General features: G+C 51.7%; 1 protein-coding gene across 1 annotated transcript; it reads right to left on the reverse strand.

Annotated features, from left to right (window-relative positions):
• Window positions 1–493: 493 nt before the first annotated feature.
• On the reverse strand, window positions 494–25,734 carry LOC135190269 (tumor necrosis factor ligand superfamily member 8-like). The gene is made up of 4 exons (XM_064171437.1): window positions 25,540–25,734; window positions 15,020–15,065; window positions 2,841–2,912; window positions 494–891 (listed from the first exon to the last, which is right to left on the reverse strand). Exons 1-4 carry the CDS (start codon window positions 25,732–25,734, stop codon window positions 494–496), a joined length of 711 nt encoding a protein of 236 aa, XP_064027507.1.
• Between the last annotated feature and the right edge of the window lie 1,344 nt (window positions 25,735–27,078).

Genomic DNA, 27,078 nt, shown 5'->3' on the forward strand with positions numbered 1-27,078 from the left:
TCCATAAGCCTGCTCCCGAGCGCTGGTTGCGTGTTCCAGCTGTAAAGAGAGTCTTGCTTGCAAGCTTGGACTTATTCTTGCTGTTGAAAGACCATGTGAAAATATACTACTCCTTAAAATCCAGCTAAGGAGGTTTCCCCATCTCCTGCCCACAAGCTTCTTGCCAGGTGTCCACCAGCCAAAAGGCCTCAACGTTGTGCAGCCTTCCCATCCCCCTGGTTACATGTGAGTCTGTGTTTCGAGGAGCTGTGGGCAGATCTGTGGTTGATACTCTGGACAGTCCAACAGCAACCCCTGCCCTGAGTCAAACCAGAGGAATCAGTCAGGTGTGGAGCTTGAAGTGTTTTGAGGGGTTTTGTTCTGGGACACTTAGAAAGTTCCTCATTTGCCCAAGTGATGATGTAAGATAGGAAGTCGAAAACAAGGTATGGTTGCCTAGCACAAAATAAAGCAGGCTCCTGTTGGCCAGAGCAAGGTGAGTCTGGGAAGCTGCTCACATTTCCTCGCTGTACCTCAGGACCCCAAGGACGTTTTCATTGGGAAGAGAGATTTCATTCAGGAATCTGGGATGATTCAGTGTTACTGCTAGTCGGTCGTTCACCTTCAGGTGTGTCAAGTGAAGCTGGAACAAGGTCTTGAAAGTCTTTTCTTGGCACGTTTCTGACGCGCACCATGTGGACAGTGTTTGCCTGCTGACTTTGTCATTCACAAGGAATTCCATCTTGAGGTCGGTGGGGCTGTTTGCATTGCTGGGAAAGTGAAAGTTCAAGTGGCAGTAGATCAAGTAGAGGCCTCCCTTCCTTATCACCAGCTCATCGCTCCTGCAGTGGATGCCTTCACAAACGCTCTTCTCTGCCAAGCTCACTTTCGAACCATTTACAGGTCTGGACACTGGAAAGGAAAGCAAAGAGATTAGGGAATGAGCCAGAGAGCTCCAGCAAGCTGAGCTCAGCCTGATGTGACTCACAGCACTCTGCTTCCTGGGAAATGGAGACACTTGTTCCACACTTCTTTGTGGAGAGCTCTGAGTGTCCGTTTTGCTGCAGGAAGCTCTAAGGAAAGGCTCTGGCTACATGACTGGGGCTTCCCACATGGACATGGGGTGTTTAGAAGTTCCAGGGATGTATGCAGCCCTTGGGAAACCCAGGACAGGGAGGTATGGGGTGTTTAGAAGTTCCAGGAATGTATGCAGCCCTTAGGAAACCCAGAACAGGAAGGTATGCAGTGTTTAGCAGTTCCAAGGATGCATGCAGCCCTTGGGAAACCCAGAACAGGGAGGTATGGGGTGTTTAGAAGTTCCAAGGATGCATGCAGCCCTTAGGAAACCCAGGACAGGGAGGTATGGGGTGTTTAGAAGTTCCAGGGATGCATGCAGCCCTTGGGAAACCCAGAACAAGGAGGTATGGGGTGTTTAGAAGTTCCAGGGATGCATGCAGCCCTTAGGAAACCCAGAACAAGGAGGTATGGGGTGTTTAGAAGTTCCAGGGATGCATGCAGCCCTTAGGAAACCCAGAACAAGGAGGTATGGGGTGTTTAGAAGTTCCAGGGATGCATGCAGCCCTTGGGAAACCCAGAACAGGAAGGTATGGGGTGTTTAGCAGTTCCAGGGATGCATGCAGCCCTTGGGAAACCCAGGACAGGGAGGTATGGGGTGTTTAGAAGTTCCAGGGATGCATGCAGCCCTTAGGAAACCCAGGACAGGGAGGTATGGGGTGTTTAGCAGTTCCAGGGATGCATGCAGCCCTTGGGAAACCCAGAACAAGGAGGTATGGGGTGTTTAGCAGTTCCAGGGATGCATGCAGCCCTTGGGAAGCCAAGGACAGGGAGGTATGGGGTGTTTAACAGTTCCAGAGATGCATGCAGCCCTTGGGAAACCCAGGACAGGGAGGTATGGGGTGTTTAGCAGTTCCAGGGATGCATGCAGCCCTTGGGAAACCCAGGACAGGGAGGTGCAGTGAAAACGACCTTTTGCAGTGGTTGAAGGGAAATAATGGAGATGTATCTTCACGTTTGTCTGCAGAAGATGTCTCTATCTATTCTGTCTTATCAAGTTAAACCCCATAGTTCATGAGGGACTTTTGGACATTTTAGTCTGGAGAAGAGAAGACTTAGAGGGGATTTGATACATGTATATAAGTATCTGAGGGCTGCCAGGAGTGGGGGGACAGGCTCTGCTCACTGCCCCCTGGGATAGGACAAGGAGCAATGGGTGTAAGTTGCAGCAAAAGAGGTTCTGCCTGATCACAAGGGGGAACTTCTTGACTGTAAGGGTCCCAGAGCACTGGCACAGGCTGCCCAGAGAGGTTGTGGGGTCTCCTTCTATAGGGACTTTCAAGGCCTGTCTGGATGTGTTGCTCCTGTGTGATCTGTGTTAGATAGGATTGTCCTGCTCTGGCAGGAGGGTTGGACTGGATGATCTCCTTGGGTCCCTTCCAACACCTAACATCCTGTGATCCTGTGATCCTGTGATGTGATCAGACAGGGGGGGGTTATCAAACACACCCAGAGCTGGGAACAGGTTGCCCAGGGATGTGAATGAGGCCCTGTCCCTGGAAGCATTCAAGATCAAACTTGATGTGGCCCTGGCCAGCCTGACCTCTTTGGAGGTGCCCCTGCTGACTGCAGGGGGACTGGACAAGATGACCTCTGAGGGTCCCTTCCAACCCGCTGTGAATCTGGGAATCTGTCCATCTCAGGAAAGCCAAGGATTTTTATTCTCCTTATAAAATGGAAGTTATTTGCCAGTATGCCCAGTTTGAGTCACCGAGGCAGCCTGCTCTTTGGCCAGCTCTCCAATCTCTCTTGGCCAACTCTTACCCACCACTGAGCTCCCCACTGACCTCTCATGTACGCAGCAGCTTCCTTGGGAGCGACATTCAGTAGGATGCCTAAATATTCTTCAGAAGCAGTCCCTGAAGGAAACAACAGATTTAGTGATCAATCCTGATTGTTTTGTCTCTTAAAATGCTGCCAGCACTGGGCACCTCACAGATATGCTGCAAAGCTGGTGAGGGGCCTGGAGCACAAATCCTATGAGGAGAGGTTGAGGGAGCTGGGGCTGTTTAGCCTGGAGAAGAGGAGGCTCAGGGGTGATCTTATTACTGTCTACAACTACCTGAAGGGGCATTGTAGCCAGGTGGGGGGTGGCCTCTTCTCCCAGGCAACCAGCAATAGAACAAGGGGACACAGTCTCAAGTTGTGCCAGGGTAGGTCTAGGCTGGATGTTAGGAGGAAGTTCTTCACAGAGAGAATGATTGGCATTGGAATGGGCTGCCCAGGGAGGTGGTGGAGGCACCGTCCCTGGGGGTCTTCAAGAAAAGACTGGATGAGGCACTTAGTGCCATGGTCTAGTTGATTGGATAGGGCTGGGTGCTAGGTTGGACTGGATGCTCTTGGAGGTCTCTTCCAACCTGGTTGATTCTATGATTCTATGATTCTAAGGTGAACTGTGCTGTGGACAAACTCCACAGCAGCAGCTCCAGCTGGATGTGTTCCTGTGCAACCTGAGCATGAGGCGGCAGCAGCTAAAGGAGCGTGTAGGAGAGCTGGATCTTACCTCTTGGCTGATCATCTCTGATCTGCACAGGGAATTCACAGCAGTGGAACTTGATTGGTACATTTACAATGGTCTAAAGCTCTGCTAAATTGCAGCTATCAGTCCGAAATATTCTACTTCTCCTTCTTACAAACAGCAATGGTGTGCAGGTAGGATTAATGGAACCAAATTATTTGCAAGGTGCAGTTACAGAAAGAAGCTTTTAAACGTTTAAGTGGAGCTTACTTCTGGAATGGCTCTGCGGGTGCCTTTGAAACGCCACTCAGCTCTCTCATGATTAGAACGCTGCTGTCAGCAGGACTTCTGGTGGGGCTGTTGGTTGTTCAAACCCAAATCTTCCTGCTAGAGCAGCCCGGGACAGCGCTGGCCCTGCCTGCGTTTGCAGTGACGGAGGGAAGGGGACAGGCACCCTGCCAGCACCTGCGCTGCGTGCGGAAGGCTTCCAGCGTCGCGGGAACGCTCCCAGGCGGCGGAGCGCAGGGCCGGGGACGCGCCGGGGCTGCCCCTGCGGAGCGTCCGGCGGAGTGGCTCCCTCCCGCGGCCGCATCCCGTCACTGCACCCCACGCTGCGTCCCGCCGCTGCGTCCCGCCGCTGCACCCCACGCCGCAACCCCGCATTGCGGCCTGCAGCAGCTCCACATCCCGGCCCTGCATCCCAGCATCATATCCCACACCACATCCCAGCACTACGGCGCTGCTGCAGCTCCATTTCGCAGGGCAGCCGCAGCTCTGCATCCTAGCACACATCTGCGTCCTGCATCCCGGCTCCACAATGCCGTGCCTCATCTTCTGCACGCCTGCACTGCATCCCTGGACAGGCTTCCAGGCCCTGCATGCCACACTGCACCTCAGGAAGGCATCCTAGACTCTGCATCCCGGGAGGGCACACCAGCACTGCATCCTGTCTCTGCATCCTAGGTCCAGCATTCCAGTATCCCCACTCCTGCATCCATGACCCTGCCTCACACCACTTCCCCTTGCACTCCACCTCCTTTCAAGCTGTTTCCCCTTCCCACCTGCTCTGCATTCTTCCTCTCCTGACTGGGCACTCGGTGCAGGGCAGTGATTGTTCCTCCTTGGCATTGTGGTTTCATTGTGAGGGTCCCAGAGCTCCCCAGAGAGGTTGTGGAGTCTCCTTCTGTGGAGCCTTTCAAGGCCTGTCTGGATGTGTTCCTCTGTGATCTGTGTTAGATTGTGTTATCCTACTCTGACAAGGGGATTGGACTGGATGATCTCCTTGGGTCCCTTCCAACCCCTAACATCCTGTGAGCCTGTGATGGTTTAGTGCCTGTGATGGTGTTGGGCTGATGGTTGGGCTTGGTATCTCAGAGGTCTTTTCCAAATGAAATGATTTAATGATTCTATCATTCTGTTTTCACAGAACCTTGGTATCATTTAAAAGGTTTACTCCAGAAAGCAGAAAATCCCCTTCTGCTTGAGCAGATCTTGGATGCTGCAGCCCTGCAACATCTGCTAAGCTAGCAAAGTGCTGTGCCTGCAGCCTGCTGCTGCCAGGACCCTCATCACTCATGAGCTGTCTCAGGGTACTCCTGGCACCTCTCAAGGCCTTCCTCTCTCTGCTCTAGCTGCATTTTGCATTTCCAATGCTGCACTTACATCACAGCACTATGGAATGGCTTGACTTGGAAGAGACCTTAAAGATCCTGGAGAGCAGCCAGACAGAGAGGGATCTGGGGGTGCTGATTGATACCTGCCTGAACATGAGCCAGCAGTGTGCCCAGGTGGCCAAGAGAGCCAGTAGCATCCTGGCCTGCATCAGGAATGGTGTGGCCAGCAGGAGCAGGGAGGTCATTCTGCCCCTGGACTCTGCACTGGTTAGACCACACCTTGAGTACTGTGTTCAGTTCTGGGCCCCCAGTTTAGGAGGGACATCGAGATACTTGAGCGTGTCCAGAGAAGGGCAACGAGGCTGGGGAGAGGCCTTGAGCACAGCCCTACAAGGAGAGGCTGAGGGAGCTGGGATTGGTTAGCCTGGAGAAGAGGAGGCTCAGGGGAGACCTCATTGCTGTCTACAGCTACCTGAGGGGAGGTTGTGGCCAGGAGGAGGTTGCTCTCTTCTCTCAGGTGGCTAGCACCAGAACGAGAGGACACAGCCTCAGGCTGTGCCAGGGGAGATTTAGGCTGGAGGTGAGGAGAAAGTTCTTCCCTGAGAGAGTCATTGGACACTGGAATGGGCTGCCCGGGGAGGTGGTGGAGTCGCCGTCCCTGGAGCTGTTCAAGGCAGGACTGGACGTGGCACTTGGTGCCATGGTCTGGCCTTGAGCTCTGTGGTAAAGGGTTGGACTTGATGATCTGTGAGGTCTCTTCCAACCCTGATGATACTGTGAGACTGTGATACTGTGATCCTCCGGTTCTGGCACACTCTTCCATGGATTTGGATACCTTCCAGCAGATAAGTTGCTCAAGGCCCTGTCTAGCAGCCTGGTCTGGAAGAACTCCTTGGGAAATCTGTCCCAGTGTCTCCCCGCTCTCACTGTACTGAATTTGTTGCTCACGTACCCTCATGTGCTGATGTCAGCAAGCTGAGCGTGCGCTTTGGAACCATCTCTGTGGTGACATCAGTTGGGTTTCTGAGAAGGTAAGCTATGGGGGAAAAAACTTCTGGTTCTCACTCTGCTGAGGCAGTTTGTAACTGTTTTCTAGTCTCATTTCTCAAGCTAAATGTTTATTAGCCAGGCTGAAATTACTCATTTCAGGATTGATCGCTGGATACGTTCAACCACGTCACCAAATTGGCTTTGCACTACAAACAGTGCAAATCAGGAGTAATCCCACTGCAGTCAATAGGATTAGATGAGCTTAAAAGGAGGGAGGAGGAGGAGAAGAAACAAAGCCACATTTGGGTTGATTTCACTGTCTCCTGTGGTGCATAGGCTCTATGGATCAGAGTGCTTCAAGGAAGCTTGCTGATAGGGAAGCAGGCTTGAGAGGAAGATGTTAAGGCTGTTTTGTCCTAGAGAAGCTGCTGGGAGATAATTCATTTTTGTCTTCCTCACCCCTTTCACCATAGGATGAGCACCCAGAGTGGGGCAGCCCTGGAGGAAAGTGTCAGACTGTTTCCAGGACCTTAGTGCAGCTTTCTCCCACTGAGCCAAGGAGGACACACTGCTGTGAGATCATAGAATCACAGAATGTCAAGGGCTGGAAGGGACCTCTAAAGCTCATCCAGTCCAACCCCCCTGCCAGAGAAGGATCTGCTATACCAGATCACACAGGAACACATCCAGGTGGGTCTTGAATATCTCCAGAGAGGGAGACTCCACAACCCCCCTGGGCAGCCTGTGCCAGGGTTCTGTCACCCTCACAGGGAAAAAATTCCTCCTCATGTTTAAATGAAACTTCCTCTGCCTCATCTTCCACCATTGCCCCTTGTGCCGTCTCTGGGCATCACCCAGAAGAGCCTGGCTCCAGCCTGAAAGCACAGAATGGGGCTAGGAGGAGCTGCAGCCTCACCAAGGCTCCTGTGTTTTCCTCCTGCCATGCAAACTAGAAAGTGTCTCACCAAAACACAAGACCCTGTCCAGCCAGGAGGAACCCAAGGGCAGTGGGACATGTGGACATGTTGCCAGCCAGGTCACTGGAGCTGTGACTCTGTCTGGAGGCTCTCTTCACTCCTGGCTGCCTCAGTTTCCCCATCTCTGAGCTGGATGCAGCAGGAACACGGACAAAGAGCAGAAAGTGGCATGCCAGAGTGCAAAGTGGTGTTGCCCAGACAGCAAATGGGGTCTCTGAAGAAACCTTGAAATGTCCAGACCCCCAAATGAAGTTTCTGAATCTTCATCTAGTACTGCTCAGCTGTTCCAGGGAGATTCCTCTGCAGGGTGTGTGGCATTGCCACTAGCTGGAAGCTGATTGAGGGCCAGGCACAAGAGCAGGCTAAAAAGCCTGCATTTAGGTAATGAAGTCAAGTTGTAGAGGCAGGCAATAAACAGCTTCCAGATCCTCATGCCCCCCACTGAGTTAAGTGCTTATAAAACGAGATGAGGTGTTTTCATACAGCTCTGTCAGCAGGCTGCAGCTGGCAGAACCTGCCTCATTTTATTTCTCAGCAGCTGACATCTGAAGTCTCTGTAGCTGCCTTTAATTCTCTCCTGCCACTTAAGTGTCCTGCGCACAGCTGCCAGCTGGAGCTGCTGCCTGGCCCAGCCAAGGGATGGTGCGGCCAGTGCCAGCTGGGCCATGTGCTCTCTGGGCCCTGCCTATCATATGCACCAAGTGCCTTTGGTCCTGGAGAGCCCAAGGGCTGTCACCCTAGCTCCAGGCACAGAAACAGAACTGCATTCAGTTGCCAGCTTCACCTCCTTCCAAACCCATAAACTTCCTTTCCGTCCTCCAGACTTGGGCAGAAGCTTTTCTGAGCTCACCACTGCCCACCTGCCTGCTGCCAGGCTGGCAGAGTTCAAAGCTGAAACTACTCAGCCTGCTCCTCAGTGTGCAATAGGGCACCCAATTTCATCAGCTCTCCATCTCTAAGTGGTGTTTTAAGCGCTGGAGAGACAAAGATCAAACATTCAGCATCTTGCATCAAGGCGGATAATGGCGTTATTAATTCCATTAGCAGCCAGCCCCCACCATGACTAACTGCAATCTGCCAAGCTGCAGTTTCCTCCGGATGCTTGCCTAGGAGGATGCTTGTGCACTCTTTCCAGCCTTTGCAAGCCCAGGCCTGCCAAACTTCTGCAAACTAACAGCTGGGTTCTGCACTTTGGCCACAACAACCCCAAGCAGCAGCGCTACAGGCTGAAGACAGAGCGGCTGAGAGCAGCCAGGCAGAGAGGGAGCTGGAGGTATTGGTTGGCAGCTGGCTGAACATGAGCCAGCAATGTGCCCAGGTGGCCAAGAAGGTCAATGGCATCCTGGCCTGGATCAGGAAGAGTGTGGTCAGCAGGAGAAGGGATGTCCTTCTGCCCCTGTGCTCAGCACTGCTCAGGCTACACCTTGAGTGCTGTGTCCAGTTCTGGGCTCCTGAATTGAAGAGAGCTGTTGAGGTGCTGGGAGAAGTCCAGAGCAGGGCAGCAAGGCTGGGGAGGGGCCTGGAGCAGAGCCCTGTGAGGAGAGGCTGAGGGAGCTGGGGGTGTGCAGCCTGCAGCAGAGGAGGCTCAGGGCAGAGCTCATTGCTGCCTGCAGCTGCCTGCAGGGAGGCTGTAGCCAGGTGGGGTTGGGCTCTGCTGCCAGGCACCCAGCAACAGAAGAAGGGGACACAGCCTGAAGCTGTGCCAGGGCAGGCTCAGGCTGGATGATAGGAAGAAATTCTTCACAGCAAGAGAGATTGGCATTGGAACAGGCTGCCTGGGGAGATGGTGGTGTCCCCATCCCTGGAGGTGTTTAAGAGGAGGCTGCATGAGGCACTTAGTGCCATGAGTTAGTAAATTAGAAGGGTTAGGTGATAGGTTGGACTGGAGTATCTTAGAGGTCTTTTCCAACCAGGTCAATTCTGTGATTCTGAGCTCCTCTGGCCTGACCATCCAAGAGCAGGCAGGATCTTATGCCTCTTTGCTCTATGCTGCTGCTGGGCTGCATCAAAAGAAGCATGTCCAGCAGATCAAGAGGGGATTCTGCCACTCTGCTCTGCTCTCCTAAGACCTCACCTGGAGTACTGTGTCCGGCTCTGGGCTAGGAACACCTGCAACTAGAGCAGGTTGCTCAGAGTCCTAGACAGCTTGACTTGGAATGGCTCCAGGGATGGGGCATCTGCCACCTCTCTGGGAAATTATGGTGAAGATTGAACCTCTCTAGACTTTGGCAGGCCAGAAAATTTCTCTAACATCATTTTCCCTCTAGAAGATGAATCAGAGAATGGTTTAGGTTGGAAGGGACCTCAAAACTCAGCCATTTCCAACCCCCTGCCATAGGCAGGGACACCTCCCACTAGAACAGGTCACTCAAGGCCTCATCCAACCTGGCCTTGAACACCTCCAGGGAGGTTGTGGATGTTGACCCCATTCTGTGCTTCTGTCATCCACAACCTCCCTGGGCAACCTGTGCCAGTGTCTCACCACCCTCAACCTGTGCCAGTGTCTCACCACCCTCAACCTGTGCCAGTGTCTCACCACCCTAACTTCAAAGAACTTCTTCCTAACATCCACTTTCAATCTCCCCTCTGCCAGTTCAAACCCATTCCTCCTCACCCTATCATTACAAGACCTTGTCAATAGTCCCTCCCCAGACCTCCTATGGCCCACTTCAGATCCTGCAAGGCCACTCCAAGGTCTCCTCCAAGCCTTCTCTTCTCCAGGCTGCAGAGCCCCAACTCTCTCAGTCTGTCCTCAGAGCTGCTGCAGACCTCTCAGCATCTTGGTGGCCTCCTCTGGACTGGCTCCAGCAGTTCCATGTCCTGCTTGTGCTGGGGGCTCCAGAACTGCACACAGGACTCCAGGTGGGGTCTCAGGAGAGCAGAGTAAACCTAACAGCAACACTTCTCTGGCTCATGTTAGTACACTACTTGCTCTTTATGAAGTGTGGATGAGTCTTGACAGAGAAATACTCCCACAGAAAACACATTTCACAAACGTTTCATCCCTGGTGCCTTGAGTTTTTTCCCTTCTGCTCCTTAGCTCCTCCACAAACACAGGATTTGAAGAGGCTGATACCATTTTTCACACAAAGATGAGATTACCTGGTGTGACATCACTCTCAGCCACTGCTTGTGGATTCCTGCAAACCCTTCCACTGAGGTCTGACAGCTGAGTCAGGAACCTAAACCTCCTCCAGATCTGTTTTAGTGCCTGCTGGCAGTTAGCTAATAGCAGGACCTAATCTCTTTGCAAATCTAAATGGACTCATCCTGCCTTTCCTGCTTTACTATTACTCCATTCAGAGTAGCAGCCACATCTGGACCACTGTCCCTTTGCATCACAGCAGTCTCCACCAGCACATTCCTGCATCCCTTCCCAGCAGTTCTGAGAGGTCTTGCACAAGCAGCGATCAGCAGAGTGCTGGAGCAAGGCTGAACCCCCAGCTGGCAACTTCACAGCCTTCGTTTGTTTGCTTGCTTGCTTGCCTCCAGTTGTGTCAGGGGAGGTTCAGGAGGGACATCAGGAAACATCTCTTTGCAGAATGGGTTCCTGGGCACTGGAAGAGGCTGGCCAGGGGGTGGTGCTGGAGTCAGTGCCACTGGAGGGATTTAAAAGGTGCTTGGGCGTGGTGTTTAGGGACCTGACATAGTGGCAATCACAGTATCACAGTATCACAGTATCATCAGGGTTGGAAGAGACCTCACAGATCATCAAGTCCAACCCTTTACCACAGAGCTCAAGGCCAGACCATGGCACCAAGTGCCACGTCCAGTCCTGCCTTGAACAGCTCCAGGGACGGCGACTCCACCACCTCCCCGGGCAGCCCATTCCAGTGTCCAATGACTCTCTCAGGGAAGAACTTTCTCCTCACCTCCAGCCTAAATCTCCCCTGGCACAGCCTGAGGCTGTGTCCTCTCGTTCTGGTGCTGGCCACCTGAGAGAAGAGAGCAACCTCCTCCTGGCCACAACCACCCCTCAGGTAGTTGTAGACAGCAATAAGGTCTGCCCTGAGCCTCCTCTTCTCCAGGCTAACCAATCCCAGCTCCCTCAGCCTCTCCTCGTAGGGCTGTGCTCAAGGCCTCTCCCCAGCCTCGTTGCCCTTCTCTGGACACACTCAAGCATCTCAATGTCCCTCCTAAACTGGGGGGCCAGAACTGAACACAGCACTCAAGGTGTGGTCTAACCAGTGCAGAGTACAGGGGCAGAATGACCTCCCTGCTCCTGCTGGCCACACCATTCCTGATGCAGGCCAGGATGCCACTGGCTCTCTTGGCCACCTGGGCACACTGCTGGCTCATGTTCAGGCAGGTATCAATCAGCACCCCCAGATCCCTCTCTGTTTGGCTGCTCTCAGCCACTCCGACCCCAGCCTGTATCTCTGCATAGGGTTGTTGTGGCCAAAGTGCAGCACCCTGCACTTGGAGCTATTGAACACCATCCCCTTGGACTCTGCCCATCTGTGCAGGCAGTAAAGGTCCCACTGCAGAGCCCTTCTGCCCTCCAACCCAGCCACATCTGCCCCCAGCTTGGTGTCATCTGCACACTTGCTGATGACTGACTCCATGCCCTCATCCAGATCATCTATGAAGCTGTTAAAGAGGATGGGGCCCAGCACTGATCCCTGAGGGACACCACTAGTGACAGCTGCCAGCTGGATGTGGCACCATTCACCACCACTCTCTGGGTCTGGCCCTCCAGCCAGAGTGTTGCCATCCAAGCCATGAGCTGACAGCTTAGCCAGCAGTTTGCTGTGGGGGACAGTGTCAAAGGCCTTGCTGAAGTCCAGGCAGACCACATCCACAGGCCTCCCCACAGCCACCAAGCAGTCACCTGAGCATAGAAGGAGATCAGGTTAGAAAGGCAGGATCTGCCCTTCCTAAACCAATGTCTTAGCAGCAGTGAGCTCTAGGTCAGTGGCTGGACTCAGTGATCTCAGCAGCCCCTTCCAACCTCAGTAGTTCTATGGTTCTATGGTTCTGTGATTCTATGGTTCTACAATTCTATGATTCTATAAATCTATGGTTCTGTGGTTCTAGAATTGTAAGGTTCTATGGTTCTAGAATTCTATGGTTCTGTGGTTCTGTCATTCTGTGATTCTATGGTTATGTGATTCTATGGTTCTAGAATTCTATGATTCTATAATTCTATGGTTCTGTCATTCTGTGATTCTATGGTTCTAGAATTCTATGGTTCTATAATTCTATGGTTCTATGGTTCTGTGGTTCTATGGTTCTGTGATTCTATGCTTCTATGGTTCTGTCATTCTGTGATTCTATGGTTCTATAATTCTATGCTTCTGTGGTCCTGTAATTCTATGGTTCTATGATCTTGTGATTCTATGGTCCAATGAGTCTATAATTCTATGGTCCTAGGATTCTATGATTCTATAATTCTATGGTCCTAGGATTCTATGATTCTATAATTCTATGGTCCTAGGATTCTATGATTCCATAATTCTGTGATTCTATGGTTTTATGGTTCTGTGTTTACAGTGCAGGACTTTGAAGTCCTTATTCGAACAAGATGGGTACAAAAATACATCCAAATTACACTATCAACATCCAGGCTGCATGAGAGGCAGACATGGATCCAGATCTAAATCCAGAGAGACTTCAGCCTCCCCACAGTCCCTATCCTGTGGTGTTTCTTATGCTTCTGGTTGTTGCAGCTCAGCAGCTGCTGGGTGGGACCTTGCAGTGGTCACCACTTGCTGCTCAGAAGCCAGCACATGATGCTGGGCAACATACAACAGAACTGGCTGAGGGGGCCTCAGTCAGTCACCTCCTGGGCTATGTTAATCAGTTAGCCCTGCTTCCTGTTATCTGAAGTGAAAAATAACAGGCTATTGTGATCTGCTCAGCCTTTAGGCTCTGTTACCCTGCCAGAAGCATCCCAGGCATCCAAGACTGGGCTGGCAGAGCACTTACACCCACTGCAAACAGCTTTTGGCAACTCCTCCTGTCCTCTGGGGCTTCCCCAGCACTCCCTCCTTTGTCTTTCACTAACGGCACCATCCCAGATTTAGCAGCAGAAGTTGGAGCAAGAGGGTGCCTGTAACTGATACTGACCCAAAGGCAGAGTCTGGCTAATGAAATAACATCTGGAATGCTCCTGGAGAACACATCCCTCCTGCCTGGCACCTGTCAGCTCTTGAGGAGGAGAAAAAACAGTTGGCACAGATTGCCTGATCTACTGAAACCTCTTTTCCCAGCTCTGGAAATGGCTGTGTTGCTCTTGCATTGCTCTGGAAAATCCTGACCTACACAGGCTCTGTGCCCCCGCCCTGCCCATGCCCATGCCCCATACAGACACAGTCTCTGTGACCTCTGCTCTGCCCATGCCCATGCCCCGTACAGACACAGTCTCTGTGACCCCTGCTCTGCCCATGCCCATGCCTCATACAGACACAGTCTCTGTGACCTCTGCTCTGCCCATGCCCATGCCTCATACAGACACAGTCTCTGTGCCCCCGCCCTGCCCATGCCCATGCCCCATACAGACACAGTCTCTGTGACCTCTGCTCTGCCCATGCCCATGCCCCGTACAGACACAGTCTCTGTGACCCCTGCCCTGCCCATGCCCATGCCCCATACAGACACAGTCTCTGTGACCCCTGCCCATGCCCATGCCCCATACAGACAGTCTCTGTGACCCCTGCTCTGCCCATGCCCATGCCCCATACAGACACAGTCTCTGTGACCTCTGCTCTGCCCATGCCCATGCCCCATACAGACACAGTCTCTATGACCCCTGCCCTGCCCATGCCCATGCCCCATACAGACACAGTCTCTGTGACCTCTGCTCTGCCCATGCCCATGCCCCGTACAGACACAGTCTCTGTGACCCCTGCCCATGCCCCATACAGGCAGTCTCTGTGACCCCTGTCCTGCCCATGCCCATGCCCATACAGACACAGTCTCTGTGACCCCTGCCCATGCCCCATACAGACACAGTCTCTGTGACCCCTGCCCATGCCCCATACAGACACAGTCTCTGTGACCCCTGCTCTGCCCATGCCTGAGCCTCACACAGGCAGCATGCTCCACCTCTTTCTACCTGGTGGGAAAACTCATCCACAAAGATCAGCACTGTTCCTGTGAGGTCTCTGAGGTTGCACTGGTTTACAAGAGCAGATCTCCTGCTCTGGGGCTGTACCACCCTGGGGGTGCTGGGAACTCTCCATCATCAGGGGAGACACTTGTTTAGGAGGCTGATGCTTTGCAGCCCATTGTGCTTGCAAAGCTCCTGTTGGGATGCACTGGAGTGAGGCTGTGATGGGACTGTCCAAACAGAATCAGAGAATGATAGGAGTTGGAAGGACCCTGAGCAATCTGATCTGATCCTGTGGCTGCTTTCTTTCCTCACCTCTCCTATGAGGAGAGATTGAAGGAGTTGAAGCTGCTCAGTATGGAGAGGAGAAGGCTCCCAGGTTAACTTATTGAGGCCTTTCAGTATCTCAGGGGGGGTCTAGAAGAAAGCTGGGGAGGGACTTTTTAGGCTGTCAGGTAGTGATAGGACTGGGGGGAATGGAACCAAGCTAGAAATGGGGAGATCAGACTGGGTGTTTAGGAATTTCTTCTCCATGAGGGTGGTGAGACACTGGAATGGGTTTCTCAGGGAGGTGATGGAAGCCTCATCCTTGGAGGTGTTTTAGGCCAGGCTGGATGAGGCTCTGGCCAGCCTGATGTAGTGTGAGGTGCCCCTGCCCATGGTAAGGAGGTTGCAGCTAGATGAGTCTTGTAGTCCCTTCCAGCCCTGACTGATTCTGTGATTCTATTTGGAGGTGTCCCTGCTGACTTCAGGGAGGAGATGGTCTTTGAGAGCCCCTTCCAGCCCAATGCAGTCTGTGAATCTTCGAGTCCAGTCTTCAGCCTAAGAGCACTGTGACCATTAAACCATGCTGAGGTGAGAATTTAAGGTGTCTTACCTTTCCTGATTGGTTTTGCAATGCCCTCTGCAGCAGGATCAGCTGCCTGGAAGACAAGAGAGAGAAGGGAAGGTTATTCTGGGAGCATGCTCATGTTCCACCACAACCTTGCTATAAAAGTGGATCTTAACAGCTTCTGTGCCACATCCTGAAGGCCACAGAGCCTGATGCACTGGAAGCCAGCACCAGGCACTACAGAGTGTATGGTTTCTGTAGAGCCTCACAGGTCAGTGAGGGATTGATGTGGAGCAAACAGCTCCATCAAGCTCTCTGCACTCATCCAGCCATCATCCTCAGCCATCCCTCATCACTGCTCTACAGGAAGGCTGCAGAGGGATGTTTGATGAAGGTGTCCAGCAACAGGACAATGGGGAATGCTTTGAAGCTGAGGGGGAGAAGGTTTAGACTGGATCTCAGGAAGAAATCCTTCAGTATGAGGGTAGGGAGACTGTGGAACAGGTTGCCCAGGTTGCTTGTAGATGCTCCCTCCCTCAACCAAATCTGATTCAGAAATGCCTCTCCCCATGGCAGGGAGGTTGGAATAGATGATGATCTTGGAGGTCTCTTCCAACCTGGTTGATTCTATTCTATTCTATTCTATTCTATTCTATTCTATTCTATTCTATTCTGTCTCTGAGGTCTCTTCCCACCTAAACTGTTCTGTGGTTCTAAGATAACAGATTTCTGGCACAACCAAAGATTCTCTCTGTGTTCTAAGAAATCTGTGCAGGTTTTGTTGGGGGTGAGGAGTCTTGGAAGCACAAAACATGAGGACCTGATGCTGAACTAGGAGAAAGTAGGACAGAATGGGACTGGACACCCTTGAGAGCCAGTGTCTGTTTGTGGGAAATCAGAGGTTGGATGAAAATGTAAGCTGCAGAGCCTCAACACGGGTCTGAGAGTGAGAGTGTTGTCTTGCTTCACCTCTCCTCCCACTTCTTGCTGGGATGTAGACCCAAGGGTCAAAATGGCAGAGTCAGCATGGCCTGAAAACTTCTCTGGAAACCAGCTGCAAGTGTGATGTGTGGTAGGCTTCAGCTGTGGTCTTGCTTCTGTTTCATCACTCCTCTCTGCCATCCAAACTTACAACCCCGAAGCCTGCTCTTGCTTGCATAATGCTTCCACCCAAGCAAAGTCACTGAGAGCTCATGAACGTTGAACAATGCCCTCGAGGAGCAAAGGACCTCTTCCAGCCACAGAGGAGAGACTGACAGCACCTCAGTGCTCCAAACTCTGTGTCACATCCCTTCACTCACACACACCAGGCAGTGCAACAGTGATTTCAGTGTCAGGGTTTTGCTCAGGCTAGCCTAAACCAGCTCCTCTTGTGTGAACACAGCTACCTGGGCTAAGCGTGCAGGCTAACTAGTGCTGGCTGAGCACAGAGTCATGGAATACCTGGAGCTGGAAAGGACCACAAAGATCACTGAGCCCAACTGCCTGCTCCTCATAGGGCTACCTAAAACTAAACTACATGACTAAGGTCATCACAGACTCACACAGAGACATGCAGGTTGGCAAAGCCTCTCAGGATCACCAAGTCCAACCTAGGACACTGCTCCACAAGGTTCACCTTAAACCATCTCCCTAAGCACCACATCCAAACCATCCTGAAACACATCCAGGGTGGGTGACTTCACCACCTCCCTGGGCAGCTCATTCCAGCCCCTGGCCACTCTCTCCATGAAAAACTTTCTCCTACTAAACCTCCCCAGGCTCAACTTGAGGCTATTCTCCCTTGTTCTGTCTCAGTTACCTGTGAGTACAGCCCAGCAGCAGCCACTCCACAACATCCCTTCAGGTAGTTGTAGACAACTATGAGGTCTCCCCTCAGCCTCCTCTTCCTCAAGCTAACCATCCTCAGCTCCCTCAGTCTCTCCTCACCAGATTTTATTCTCTAGGCCCTTCCCCAGCTTTGTTGCCCTCTTCTGGACCTGCTCCAGCATCTGATCATAGCCCAGATGCTCCCTGAACTCTGTGAGGCTCGGTGCTGTGACCACTTCCCTAGGGAATCTGCTCCAGCCACCGAACAGAGTGACCAAGGAGAACAGAGTCAGGAAGCTAGCACCAGCTTTAGCAGAACATTTCTCCTGGGAGAAATGAGACATATTGTGTGTGTAATGGGACACAATTGGCTCCACAGGGGTCTGCAGATGTAATCACTTCAGTCAGGGTGTAAATAGGATATGGTGTGGGGAGAAGGAGGATGGCTGGACAGGGAGAGAAGTTGTGTGTCTGCTTGTGGCACTTAATAGCCTTAACTCACATACAGCAGAGGTTGGAAAGGACCTCTGGGCATCATCTAGTTCAACCCCCCTGCAGGGACACACACACAGCAGCTTGCCCAGGGTCACAGTGTCCAGGCAGATTTGGATCTCCTCAGGGAAGAAGACTCTACAACCTCACTGGGCAGCCTGCTCCAGTGCTCAGCACCCTCACAGCAAGGAAGTTTCTCCTTATGTGCAGATGGAAAACTGTTTAAGAAGGCTTTTAATTAGTCTTTGGCCTAACATGACCATGTTTGCAACCATGTCTGAAGTGCAGAACTGATCCCAGCAAGACAATGTTATCCCTTGGTCTACTGCCAAAATGCTGTGTCGTGCAGGCAGGGCTGGCACAGATGCCATGATTTGGGGATCTGCAGCATCTGATTGGTTCGTTTTATCTCCCCACACCTATATGAGGCAGGGCAGAAGCTGTCTGTTGAGGCAGCATTTCTCCAGGTCTTTCCACAGTTCTTCCTCTTTCTACAGCTCCTCCTGAGCTCTACAGGAGGGCTGCTGAGTTAGGAGCTGAACAAGACCCTGGAGCTGTAGTTTGAAGAATCAGACATTTCCAAGCTTTTTGGGCCTCTACAGAACATTCTCCTTCCCGATCTCCTGTGGATTCTAAGCACTTGAACTATTTAAACATGGCTCTGAGAACAGTCTCAGCTGGATGCACTCCCAAGGACCGTCTGAGGGAACCTATGAGCTCCCATCTTGGCCTCTTGCCCTGGGCTGTCCCTTGCACATGCACTCAGGGCACAGGGAAACATTAACTCTCTGAGCATTTCTGCTCTCTGCAGAGAAGTGAAGTCATTTTTGTGTGGGAGAAAGGTGCTGCTCTGTGCCCATCTAGATCCCCAGTGGGCACAGGCTGTGAGAGCTGGAGTTGTTCAGCCTGGAGAAAAGGCAGCTCTAGGGAGACCTTAGAGCTACCTTCCAGTACGTGATGAGGACCTCTGAGAAAGCTGGGGAGGGACTTTGCACAAGGGGCTTCTAGAGACAGGACAAGGATGGGTTGAAGCTGGAAGAGGGGATTGAGACTGGAGATTAGGAAGAAATTCTTTCCAGTGAAGGTGGTGAGACACTGGCACAGGTTGCCCAGGGAGGATGTGGATGCCTCCTCTGTCTACAACTACCTGCAGGGAGGCTGTAGCCAGGTGGGGTTGGGCTCTGCTACCAGGCACCCATCAACAGAACAAGGGGACACAGCCTCAAGTTGTGCCAGGGGAGGTTCAGGCTGGATGTTGGGAGGAAGTTGTTGGCATAGAGGGTGATTTGCAGTGGAATGGGCTGCCCAGGGAGGTGGTGGAGCCACCATCTCTGGAGGTGTTCAGGCAAAGCCTGGATGAGGCACTTAGTGCCATGGTCTGGTTGCTTGGCCAGGGCTGGGTGCTAGGTTGTAGTGGATGAGCTTGGAGGCCTCTTCCAACCTGCTTAATTCCATGATTTTATGATTCCCTGGAGATATTCAAGGCCAGATTAGAAGGGCAGGGGAGCTGGAAGTTAATGATCTGTCTATGGCAGGGGGTCTGGAAGTGAATGATCTTTAACATCCTTTCCTACCAAAAGCACACAGTGATTCTATGATTCTACGATTGTGCTGCATGAAATCAGGCAGCAAATCCACTGCTGCCTGTAGAGAAGGTATGGAAAAGTGGCTGAGCTGTTATCATCAGGGAGGTGTTCACCTTGCAGCCCTCCCTTGGAGATGGCACACAGGACAAGGCTGGTGGCTCCCAGTTTGCTCTGCAGTAAGAGCAACAGGAACAAAATCAAAGGGTACTACTGTACATTGTGTTCTCACCTGGGAAGTGTCCCAGTGAGGGAAGCCAGCAGATGCTAAATGCAGTTTATTTTAGTGACAGTGGAGTAGATATTCAAACAGAGCTTCAGAGCTTGCTTTGAAACCTTACTGCCATAGCTTCTCTCTCTTCTAACAGCAGCAAAGTTGTGTGTAATGCTGGCACTGGGAATGCAAAGAGGCACACAGCAGGAGCCCAGAGATTACACTCGGCACTGGCAGCTCAGGAAGAATTCCTGATGATGGATTTCACCCTGTCTGGGAGCTGCTGCTGAAGGAGCTCAGCCTTTACTCAGCAAGCAGAATAATTGCAGTTTGCTTCATTAGAGAAAATGATCATCAGGTGCCACTGAAGGTAATTTCCATCTTCTTTAATCACTTTACAAGAGATTTTGCTAATCTGTGACAGGTTGGTGCTGCCAAAGGGACTTTCTAATGTCCTGTCTCAGAAATGTGAATATTTGTTTAATGAGAGGTCCCTGATGTGTGTATGAGCCTCTAGGAAGCCCAAGAGCTCCAAAAGTCCACATGCCCAGGGAGGTGGTGGAGTTGCTGTCCCTGGAGGTGTTGAAGCCAAGCCTGGATGAGGCACTTAGTGCCATGGTCTGATTGATTGGCCAGGGCTGGGTGCTAGGTTGGGCTGGATGAGCTTGGAGGTCTCTTCCAACCTGGCTGATTCTATGATTCTATGATCTCCAAGTCCACAGCCCTCCAGAAACTGGCCTGGGTCAGCTCAACTAAGTCTAAGTTTCTACCAAGAGTGTGTCTACACAAGAACTCTGTGGAGATGAACTCCTGGGACTGGTCCTCAAAGGGCATTTTGCCATTTGAACATAAGCCTCAAGGCTCCCCTGTAGTTCTGCTCAGACTCAAACCATCATCACTCATTCCCCACTGATGGCAGAGAGGAAGGCAGTGGCACCTAAGGGAGGTGGCCATGAATTGCCAAGGGACAAAAGCAGAAACTAGATGAACACCATCCCTCAGCTGATCTGATACTGAGCATCACAGCAAACAGAGCCCCATGTGAAATTCCCTCTTTCCAGTGCTGACAAAGCCTATGAAAGTGACACCTCTAGACAGCAGGTGACTGCCACTGTGCAGGATGCTGATGGCCAAAGTCAGAACAGTGCAGAGCTCTTCTGAAATGCCTCAGCCATTTGTCTGTGGTGGTCACTTGGTGAAAGGCACACCTCAAATAAGAGAAGCAGGTTTGGGCCACTCACTCCAAGAAGGACACTGAGATGCTGAAGCATGTCCAGAGAAGGGCAACAAAGCTGGTGAAGGGTCCAGAGAACAGGGATGGTGAGGAATGACTGAGGGAATTGGGGGTGTCCAGCCTGGGGAAAAGGAGGCTCAGGGGAAACCTTCTGGCTCTCTACAACTCCCTGAAAGAAGGCTGGAGCCATTTAGGAGTGGATGTCTTCTCCTAAGGTAAAAGCAATAGGACAAGAAGTTGCACCACAGGAGGTTTAGGTTGTACATGAGGGACAATTTCATCCCCAAAAAGGCTGTCAAGCCCTGGCACAGACTGCCCAGGACAGTGGTGGAGTCCCCATCCCTGGAGGGATTTAAAGCTGTGTAGAAGTGGTGCTGAGGGACACTGTTCAGCGGTGCCCTGGCAGTGCTGGGTTCATGTTTGGACCAACAAACCAAAACCAAACCAGTTCTATGGCTACCCAAGTGGGAAATCAGCTCTCAGAGGCAGTTGTCGGTGCTGTGGGTCGTTTTCTTCTGGCCCTTGCCAGGGTTGTCCAGCAGAGGGGGCAAGAGGCCCCGGTTGGGACAGCCCAGGGCAGGGATGCTCCGGAGCTGCCGGTAGCGATCCGGTAGCGATCCGGCAGCGCAGCGATGCGCTGGGCGCTGCGGCAGAGAGCGCTGGTGACAGCGGCGAGAGGCTTTGCGGGGTGGCCTGCAGCAGCCTCCAGGGCTGGATCCGAACATACCGATGTCTGTGCTGGCTCTCGGAAGGTTTCACCCAAAGGCAGCCAAAGGTTTATAGGGAGGGGAGTCTGTCCCTCTGCTCTGCTCTCCTGAGACCCCACCTGGAGCACTGTGTCCAGTTCTGGTGCCCACAGCACAAGGACATGACATTGTTGGAGAAGGTCCAGAGGGCTGGAGAACATCCCCTGTGGGAACAGGCTGCAAGAGTTGGGGCTGTTCAGCCTGGAAAAGAGAAGGCTCCAGAGAGACCTTAGAGAAGCCTTCCAGTACCTGAAGGGGGCTACAGGAATGCTGGAGGGGACTTTCAACAAGGGACTTTTAGTGATAGGATGAGAAGGAAATGGATTGAAGCTGCAAGAGAGCAGATGAAGACTGGAGATTAGGAAGAAATTCTTTCAAGTGAGGGTGATGAGACACTGGAATAGGTTACCCAGGGAGGCTGTGGATGCCCCTGCCCAGGAGGTGTCATGGATCACAAGGCCTGCGCTGTCCCTAAAACCCTCTAACACTGCTTTGGACAGAGGAACATGAAAGTTTCTATCTCAGCTCACCATAAGAAGGTCATGAAGTTGACACCATTGTCCCTGTGGCCAAGGACCACTCATACAACCCCTGGAGAGGAAACTGGACCCTCCCAGGAGGTTGATGCCACAAAAAGTCAATCCTCCCTTCAGAAGTTACAAAGAAAATAGCAAAGCTAATTGATGACACTCAAATCCCTACAGCAACAGGACTCAGATGCCACAGGGCTCTAAGTACAGCCTGTCCTGGAGCTGCTGAAGTCAATACAAGATCACAGAATCACAGAAACATTCAGGTTGGCAAAACCCCTCAGGATCCTCAAGTCCAACCCAGAACCCTGCTCTGCAAGGTTCACCCTCAACCATATCCCCAAGCACCACATCCAAACGACTTTTAAACACATCCAGGCTTGGTAATTCAACCACTCCCTGAGCATCACTTTCCAATGCCTGATGTTGATCTGGATTACGACTGCTTTTGTCACAGGAGCGTGTGTTTGGCCTGATGCTGACAGTGTCACCATGAGCAAGCCCAAAAGTTTCTTGAGGAACAGGTAGATTGGACTTGATGATCATAGAAAGGTTTAGGTTGGAAGGGAACTCAAAGATCATCTAGTTCCAACCGCCCACCATAGGCAAAGACACCTCCCACAAGAACTCAAAGGTCTTTTCCAGCCTGGTTAATTCTGTGATCTCATAGAAGCAACACTTGTTGTCTGGTCTGGAAAGAGAAGCCCAGTCACAGATGGAAAACAACTGTGCTGCTTCTGAACTCGGGGTCTTTCAGCTCCCTGAGAGCAAGAAAACAAGTTAATGCTTTTTGCTGCCAGATTCCTCTCACAAGGTAAAATTGCTGCTGGGTTTTAGTTGTGCTTCTCATACACTTCAGCTTCCTACTTTCTGCCTCAGCCAAGCTCATTTCCAAAGCAGCTGCAATAATGTCATTACTCTTTGAAATGAAATTCTTGACTCTTTCAGTAATATTGTTCAGCTGGCAACCAGTGGGACTGGGTTTATCCTGATGGGTAGGTAATTCGTTGCTTGCTTTCATAATAAGTACAAATGAAAGCCTCATTATACAGGAAAGCTGTGGCAATTCTGTGCTTACCCAGGCCATTCTTTTAAAGATCCCCCTTAGTGTCCCACTATTTGTCACTTGAAAATCCCCATGCCTCCTTCTAACTGTGCCCCAGCTGCTTCAGTTTTTGGAAGAGCATTGATTTCAGGTAAATGGCTCCTCCCTGGTAGAATCATAGATTCATAGAATCATAGAATCAACCAGGTTGAAAGAGACCTCCAAGCTCAGCCAGTTCAACCTATCCCACAGCCCTATCCAGTCAACTAAACCATGGCACTGAGTGCCTCATCCAGTCTTTTCTTGAACACCTCCAGGGACAGAGACTCCACCACCTCCCTGGGCAGCCCATTCCAATGCCAATCACTCTCTCTGACAACAACTTCCTCCTAACATCCGGGCTAGACCTACCCTGGCACAACTTGAGACTGTGACCCCTTGTTCTGTTGCTGCTTGCCTGGGAGAAGAGGCCAACCCCTACCTGGCTACAATGTCCCTTCAGGTAGTTGTAGAAAGCAATGAGCTCTGCCCTGAGCCTCCTCTTCTGCAGGCTGCACACTCCCAGCTCCCTCAGTCTCTCCTCATAGGGTTTGTGCTCCAGGACCCTCCCCAGCCTTGCTGCCCTTCTCTGGACACCTTCCAGCACCTCAACATCTCTCTTGAATTGAGGGGCCCAGAACTGGACACAGCACTCAAGGTGTGGCCTGAGCAGTGCTGAGTACAGGGGAAGAATAACCTCCCTTGTCCTACTGGCTACAGGCCAGGATGCCATTGGCTCTCTTGGCCACCTGGGCACACTGCTGGCTCATCTTCAGCTACTATCTATCAGTACCCACAGGTCCCTTTCCTCTTGGCTGCTCTCCAGCCACTCAGTCTCCAGCCTGTAGTGCTGCTTGGGGTTGTTGTGGCCAAAGTGCAGAACCCTGCCCTTGGCCTTGTTCAATCTCATCCCATTGGCCTCTGCCCAGTCAGGCCTTCTTGGTTTGATTTCCAGGTAATGTGCATGCACAGCACACAGGGTGAACAGGGCAAGTTCAGTATGAGAAAATATTAGGCTGAAAAGAGAATATTTTGTTTTTCATGGCCAGCTTCCTTCAGCAGCCCCATGCTGGTGCTTTTGTTCTGTGAGGAGTAGTGGAGGCACTTCAGGACTTCCATTTTTGCAAGATTTGAAGGCTTGCAGCACTTCTATTCTGGCATTTTACCCTGACAAAGTTCATGGCAGTGTTCCTGGCAAGTTTGGGAAAGCAATTTTGGTATTCACAGCCACCTGTGGCTCTGCCTCAGATGTAGCTCTGTCACTGACTCCCCACTAACCCCAGGTCCACGTAAGAGCAGCCCTCTTTAGGACAAAACATCTGCAGGCAGAGGGAACAGATCCTGCCATGCACCCTCAGCCATCCTTGCCATAACTACTTTTGCAGCAAGAATCACACCCAGGAGCAGGGCTGACACGAGAGAGGGCAGCACTAAACTCCTTTGCCTCCATCAACCGCTCTGGAACTACATCAAGAGCTGCTCCACCGCCTCACCCTGCTTCCCAACAGACACCAGCACAGTGTCACACAGAGATGTCTCATGTTGTGGGCAGCATTTCAGAGGAACAGGTGTAGACACCACCAGAGCAGACCCCCTCAGGCAGTGGTTGCTCCCCAAAGAAGTGACAGGAGACACAATGCAAAACCGGACAGCAGGCACTGAGGCACTGATCCAGCTTCTCCCCACCTCTCCTCCTAACCAGGCAGGACAGAGGGTGGCTTGCATCTGGCATTGTGAGCTTTCCACTTGCCTTTACCAAACTGGCAGTGCATGCTAGAAAACAATGCTGCCCATGGAGGGGTTTTTAAAAGTTCTTTTCTCTTCCTCTTTCTTCCATCTTTCTCTTCCCTGATTCATGTGTGTGCATTCAAAGCAAGAGACAGCAACTGGGTTCTTTTTCTGGGTACAGAATGATTGTTAGAGAGCAGTAGGCTGAAAAAGGAAAGGAAAGGAAAGGAAAGGAAAGGAAAGGAAAGGAAAGGAAAGGAAAGGAAAGGAAAGGAAAGGAAAGGAAAGGAAAGGAAAGGAAAGGAAAGGAAAGGAAAGGAAAGGAAAGGAAAGGAAAGGAAAGGAAAGGAAAGGAAAGGAAAGGAAAGGAAAGGAAAGGAAAGGAAAGGAAAGGAAAGGAAAGGAAAGGAAAGGAGAAGGGAGAGGAGAGGAAAGGAAAGGAGAAGGGAGAGGAGAGGAGAGGAAAGGAGAAGGGAGAGGAGAGGAGGGGAGCGGAGAAGGGAGGGGATAGGAGGGGAGGGGAGAGGGGAGGAGAGGAGAGGAGAGGAGAGGAGAGGAGAGGAGAGGAGAGGAGAGGAGAGGAGAGGAGAGGAGAGGAGAGGAGAGGAGAGGAGAGGAGAGGAGAGGAGAGGAGAGGAGAGGAGAGGAGAGGAGAGGAGAGGAGAGGAGAGGAGAGGAGAGGAGAGGAGAGGAGAGGAGAGGAGAGGAGAGGAGAGGAGAGGAGAGGAGAGGAGAGGAGAGGAGAGGAGAGGAGAGGAGAGGAGAGGAGAGGAGAGGAGAGGAGAGGAGAGGAGAGAGAGAAGAGAAGAGAAGAGAGAGAGAGAAGAGAAGAGAAGAGAAGAGAAGAGAAGAGAAGAGAAGAGAAGAGAAGAGAAGAGAAGAGAAGAGAAGAGAAGAGAAGAGAAGAGAAGAGAAGAGAAGAGAAGAGAAGAGAAGAGAGTAGAAGAGAAGAGAAGAGAAGAGAAGAGAAGAGAAGAGAAGAGAAGAGAAGAGAAGAGAAGAGAAGAAGAGAAAAGAGAAGAAGAGAAAAGAGAAGAGAGAAGAAGAGAAAAGAGAAGAGAGAAGAAGAGAAAAGAGAAGAGAGAAGAAGAGAAAAGAGAAGGTGGAGGGGGGAAGAAAGGCCAAAGATTAAAGTGATTTCTTACCGTCTTCTGAATGACTAAGACCATGATGGTGGCTAAGGCAAAGACGAGTAATGCAACCAGGGTGGTGATGATGAAATACAAACATGTTCTGTTAGTGGCCCCAAGCCTCCTTGCCACGGTGTCTTCGCTCACATCCATGGCTGACTCATGGGAGTCCTTCACCTGAAACACTGCTCGCTCCTGTGCCGAGCGCATTCTTATATAGCTCTCAGGGTACTGCTCTGTAGCTCCCCTTCATCAGCTTCAAGTCGCAGCCCATATCTGCTCCTGGCAGGATTTTCCCCCTTCATCCTGGCTCATGTGATGTGGAAAAAAAAACTTCATCACTCGCAGTGCACAGAGCGAGGGAGCTGGGGGCGTGAGGCAGGACGCAGCTGTGCGCAGGGGAAGGAGCTGCATGCTCTTGCCCAGGGAGCTCACGACGCAGTCCTGCGCTGCACCGGAGGTTTCTGATGTCAGAAGGTGAGTGGTTACCGAGCTCAGGCCTCCTCCCCCCGCTCTCCTCTCTGTGAAATGGAGAGCTATGCAAATGCTCGTTCAGTTTAAGGTCGGGGCAGCTGGGGTTCGGTGCAGCAGCTCACCCCACGGCTCTGCCTTCCTGCCGCGCAGAGTCACCTCCCGCTCCCAGCAGTGCCCCAGAGCTCACATCTCTGCTCAGAGCTCACCCAGGCTTTGAGATGGTCTTGCCTGTAAAGGTCTGGAGATGTTGGGTGAGTGTTTCACTGGAGTGTTTGATAAAAGATGTGTCAGGAAGACATCTTTGATACAGGATGCCAGTTCTAGGCGGAGGCAGAGAAAGAAAGAGGTCACACCGGAGTAGCTGAAAGCACAACGTTAAGAGGTGCCCACAGAGGAGGTCTCTTCACCTCCCTACCCTGGCTTTTTTTGCAGCTGATGTCCTGCCCACAAACTTCTCTGCCCTAGCCTGGGACTCTCACCCAGCCACAGGGCTTCTCACAGCACCCAAATGAGAGGTTTTTCAGCTAGAAACATTCCTGCTTCATGTCAGTGTGGAAGGACAAATCCTTCCTGACACAGCATCTGCTGTGTGAGATGAGTGCTTGCTTTGTGGCCAGGCCAGCCCAAGACACCTGGGTATTTCTGAAAGTTGCCATGGTTAGATGTGTGTCCTCTTCTGGTTTGTACCTCTGCAAGCCAGCTTACTCCTGCAACAGGATCACAGTGTCTAGGAGTGCTGCCAGCTCTTCCCAGTTCAGTGATAGGAGGACATCAGAGAGGCCAGTCAGGATCTTGCTAATGGTCCATCAGCTCAGCATCTTGCTTTCAGCAAAGAGCAACAAGAGGTGCCTTGGGAAGAATATTGGAGCAGAAAACCTGGTATTTATTGAGTGTAATTCTCTCATTTCCTCTGACTGAAGCTTGTGGGACTCACAAACCTTTCTATTTGAATTCAGCTCCTCTTCACACCCCTGCCATCACAGAGTCTTGACACCTTACTGTTATTGCTACTACCTTTAATAAACTCACAAGAGCACAGCACTACACAAGATTCCAGAGATTTCCAAAGCAGAGTTTTTC

Source organism: Pogoniulus pusillus, chromosome 35, assembly GCF_015220805.1.
Source record: "Pogoniulus pusillus isolate bPogPus1 chromosome 35, bPogPus1.pri, whole genome shotgun sequence".
Classification (NCBI taxonomy): domain Eukaryota; kingdom Metazoa; phylum Chordata; class Aves; order Piciformes; family Lybiidae; genus Pogoniulus; species Pogoniulus pusillus.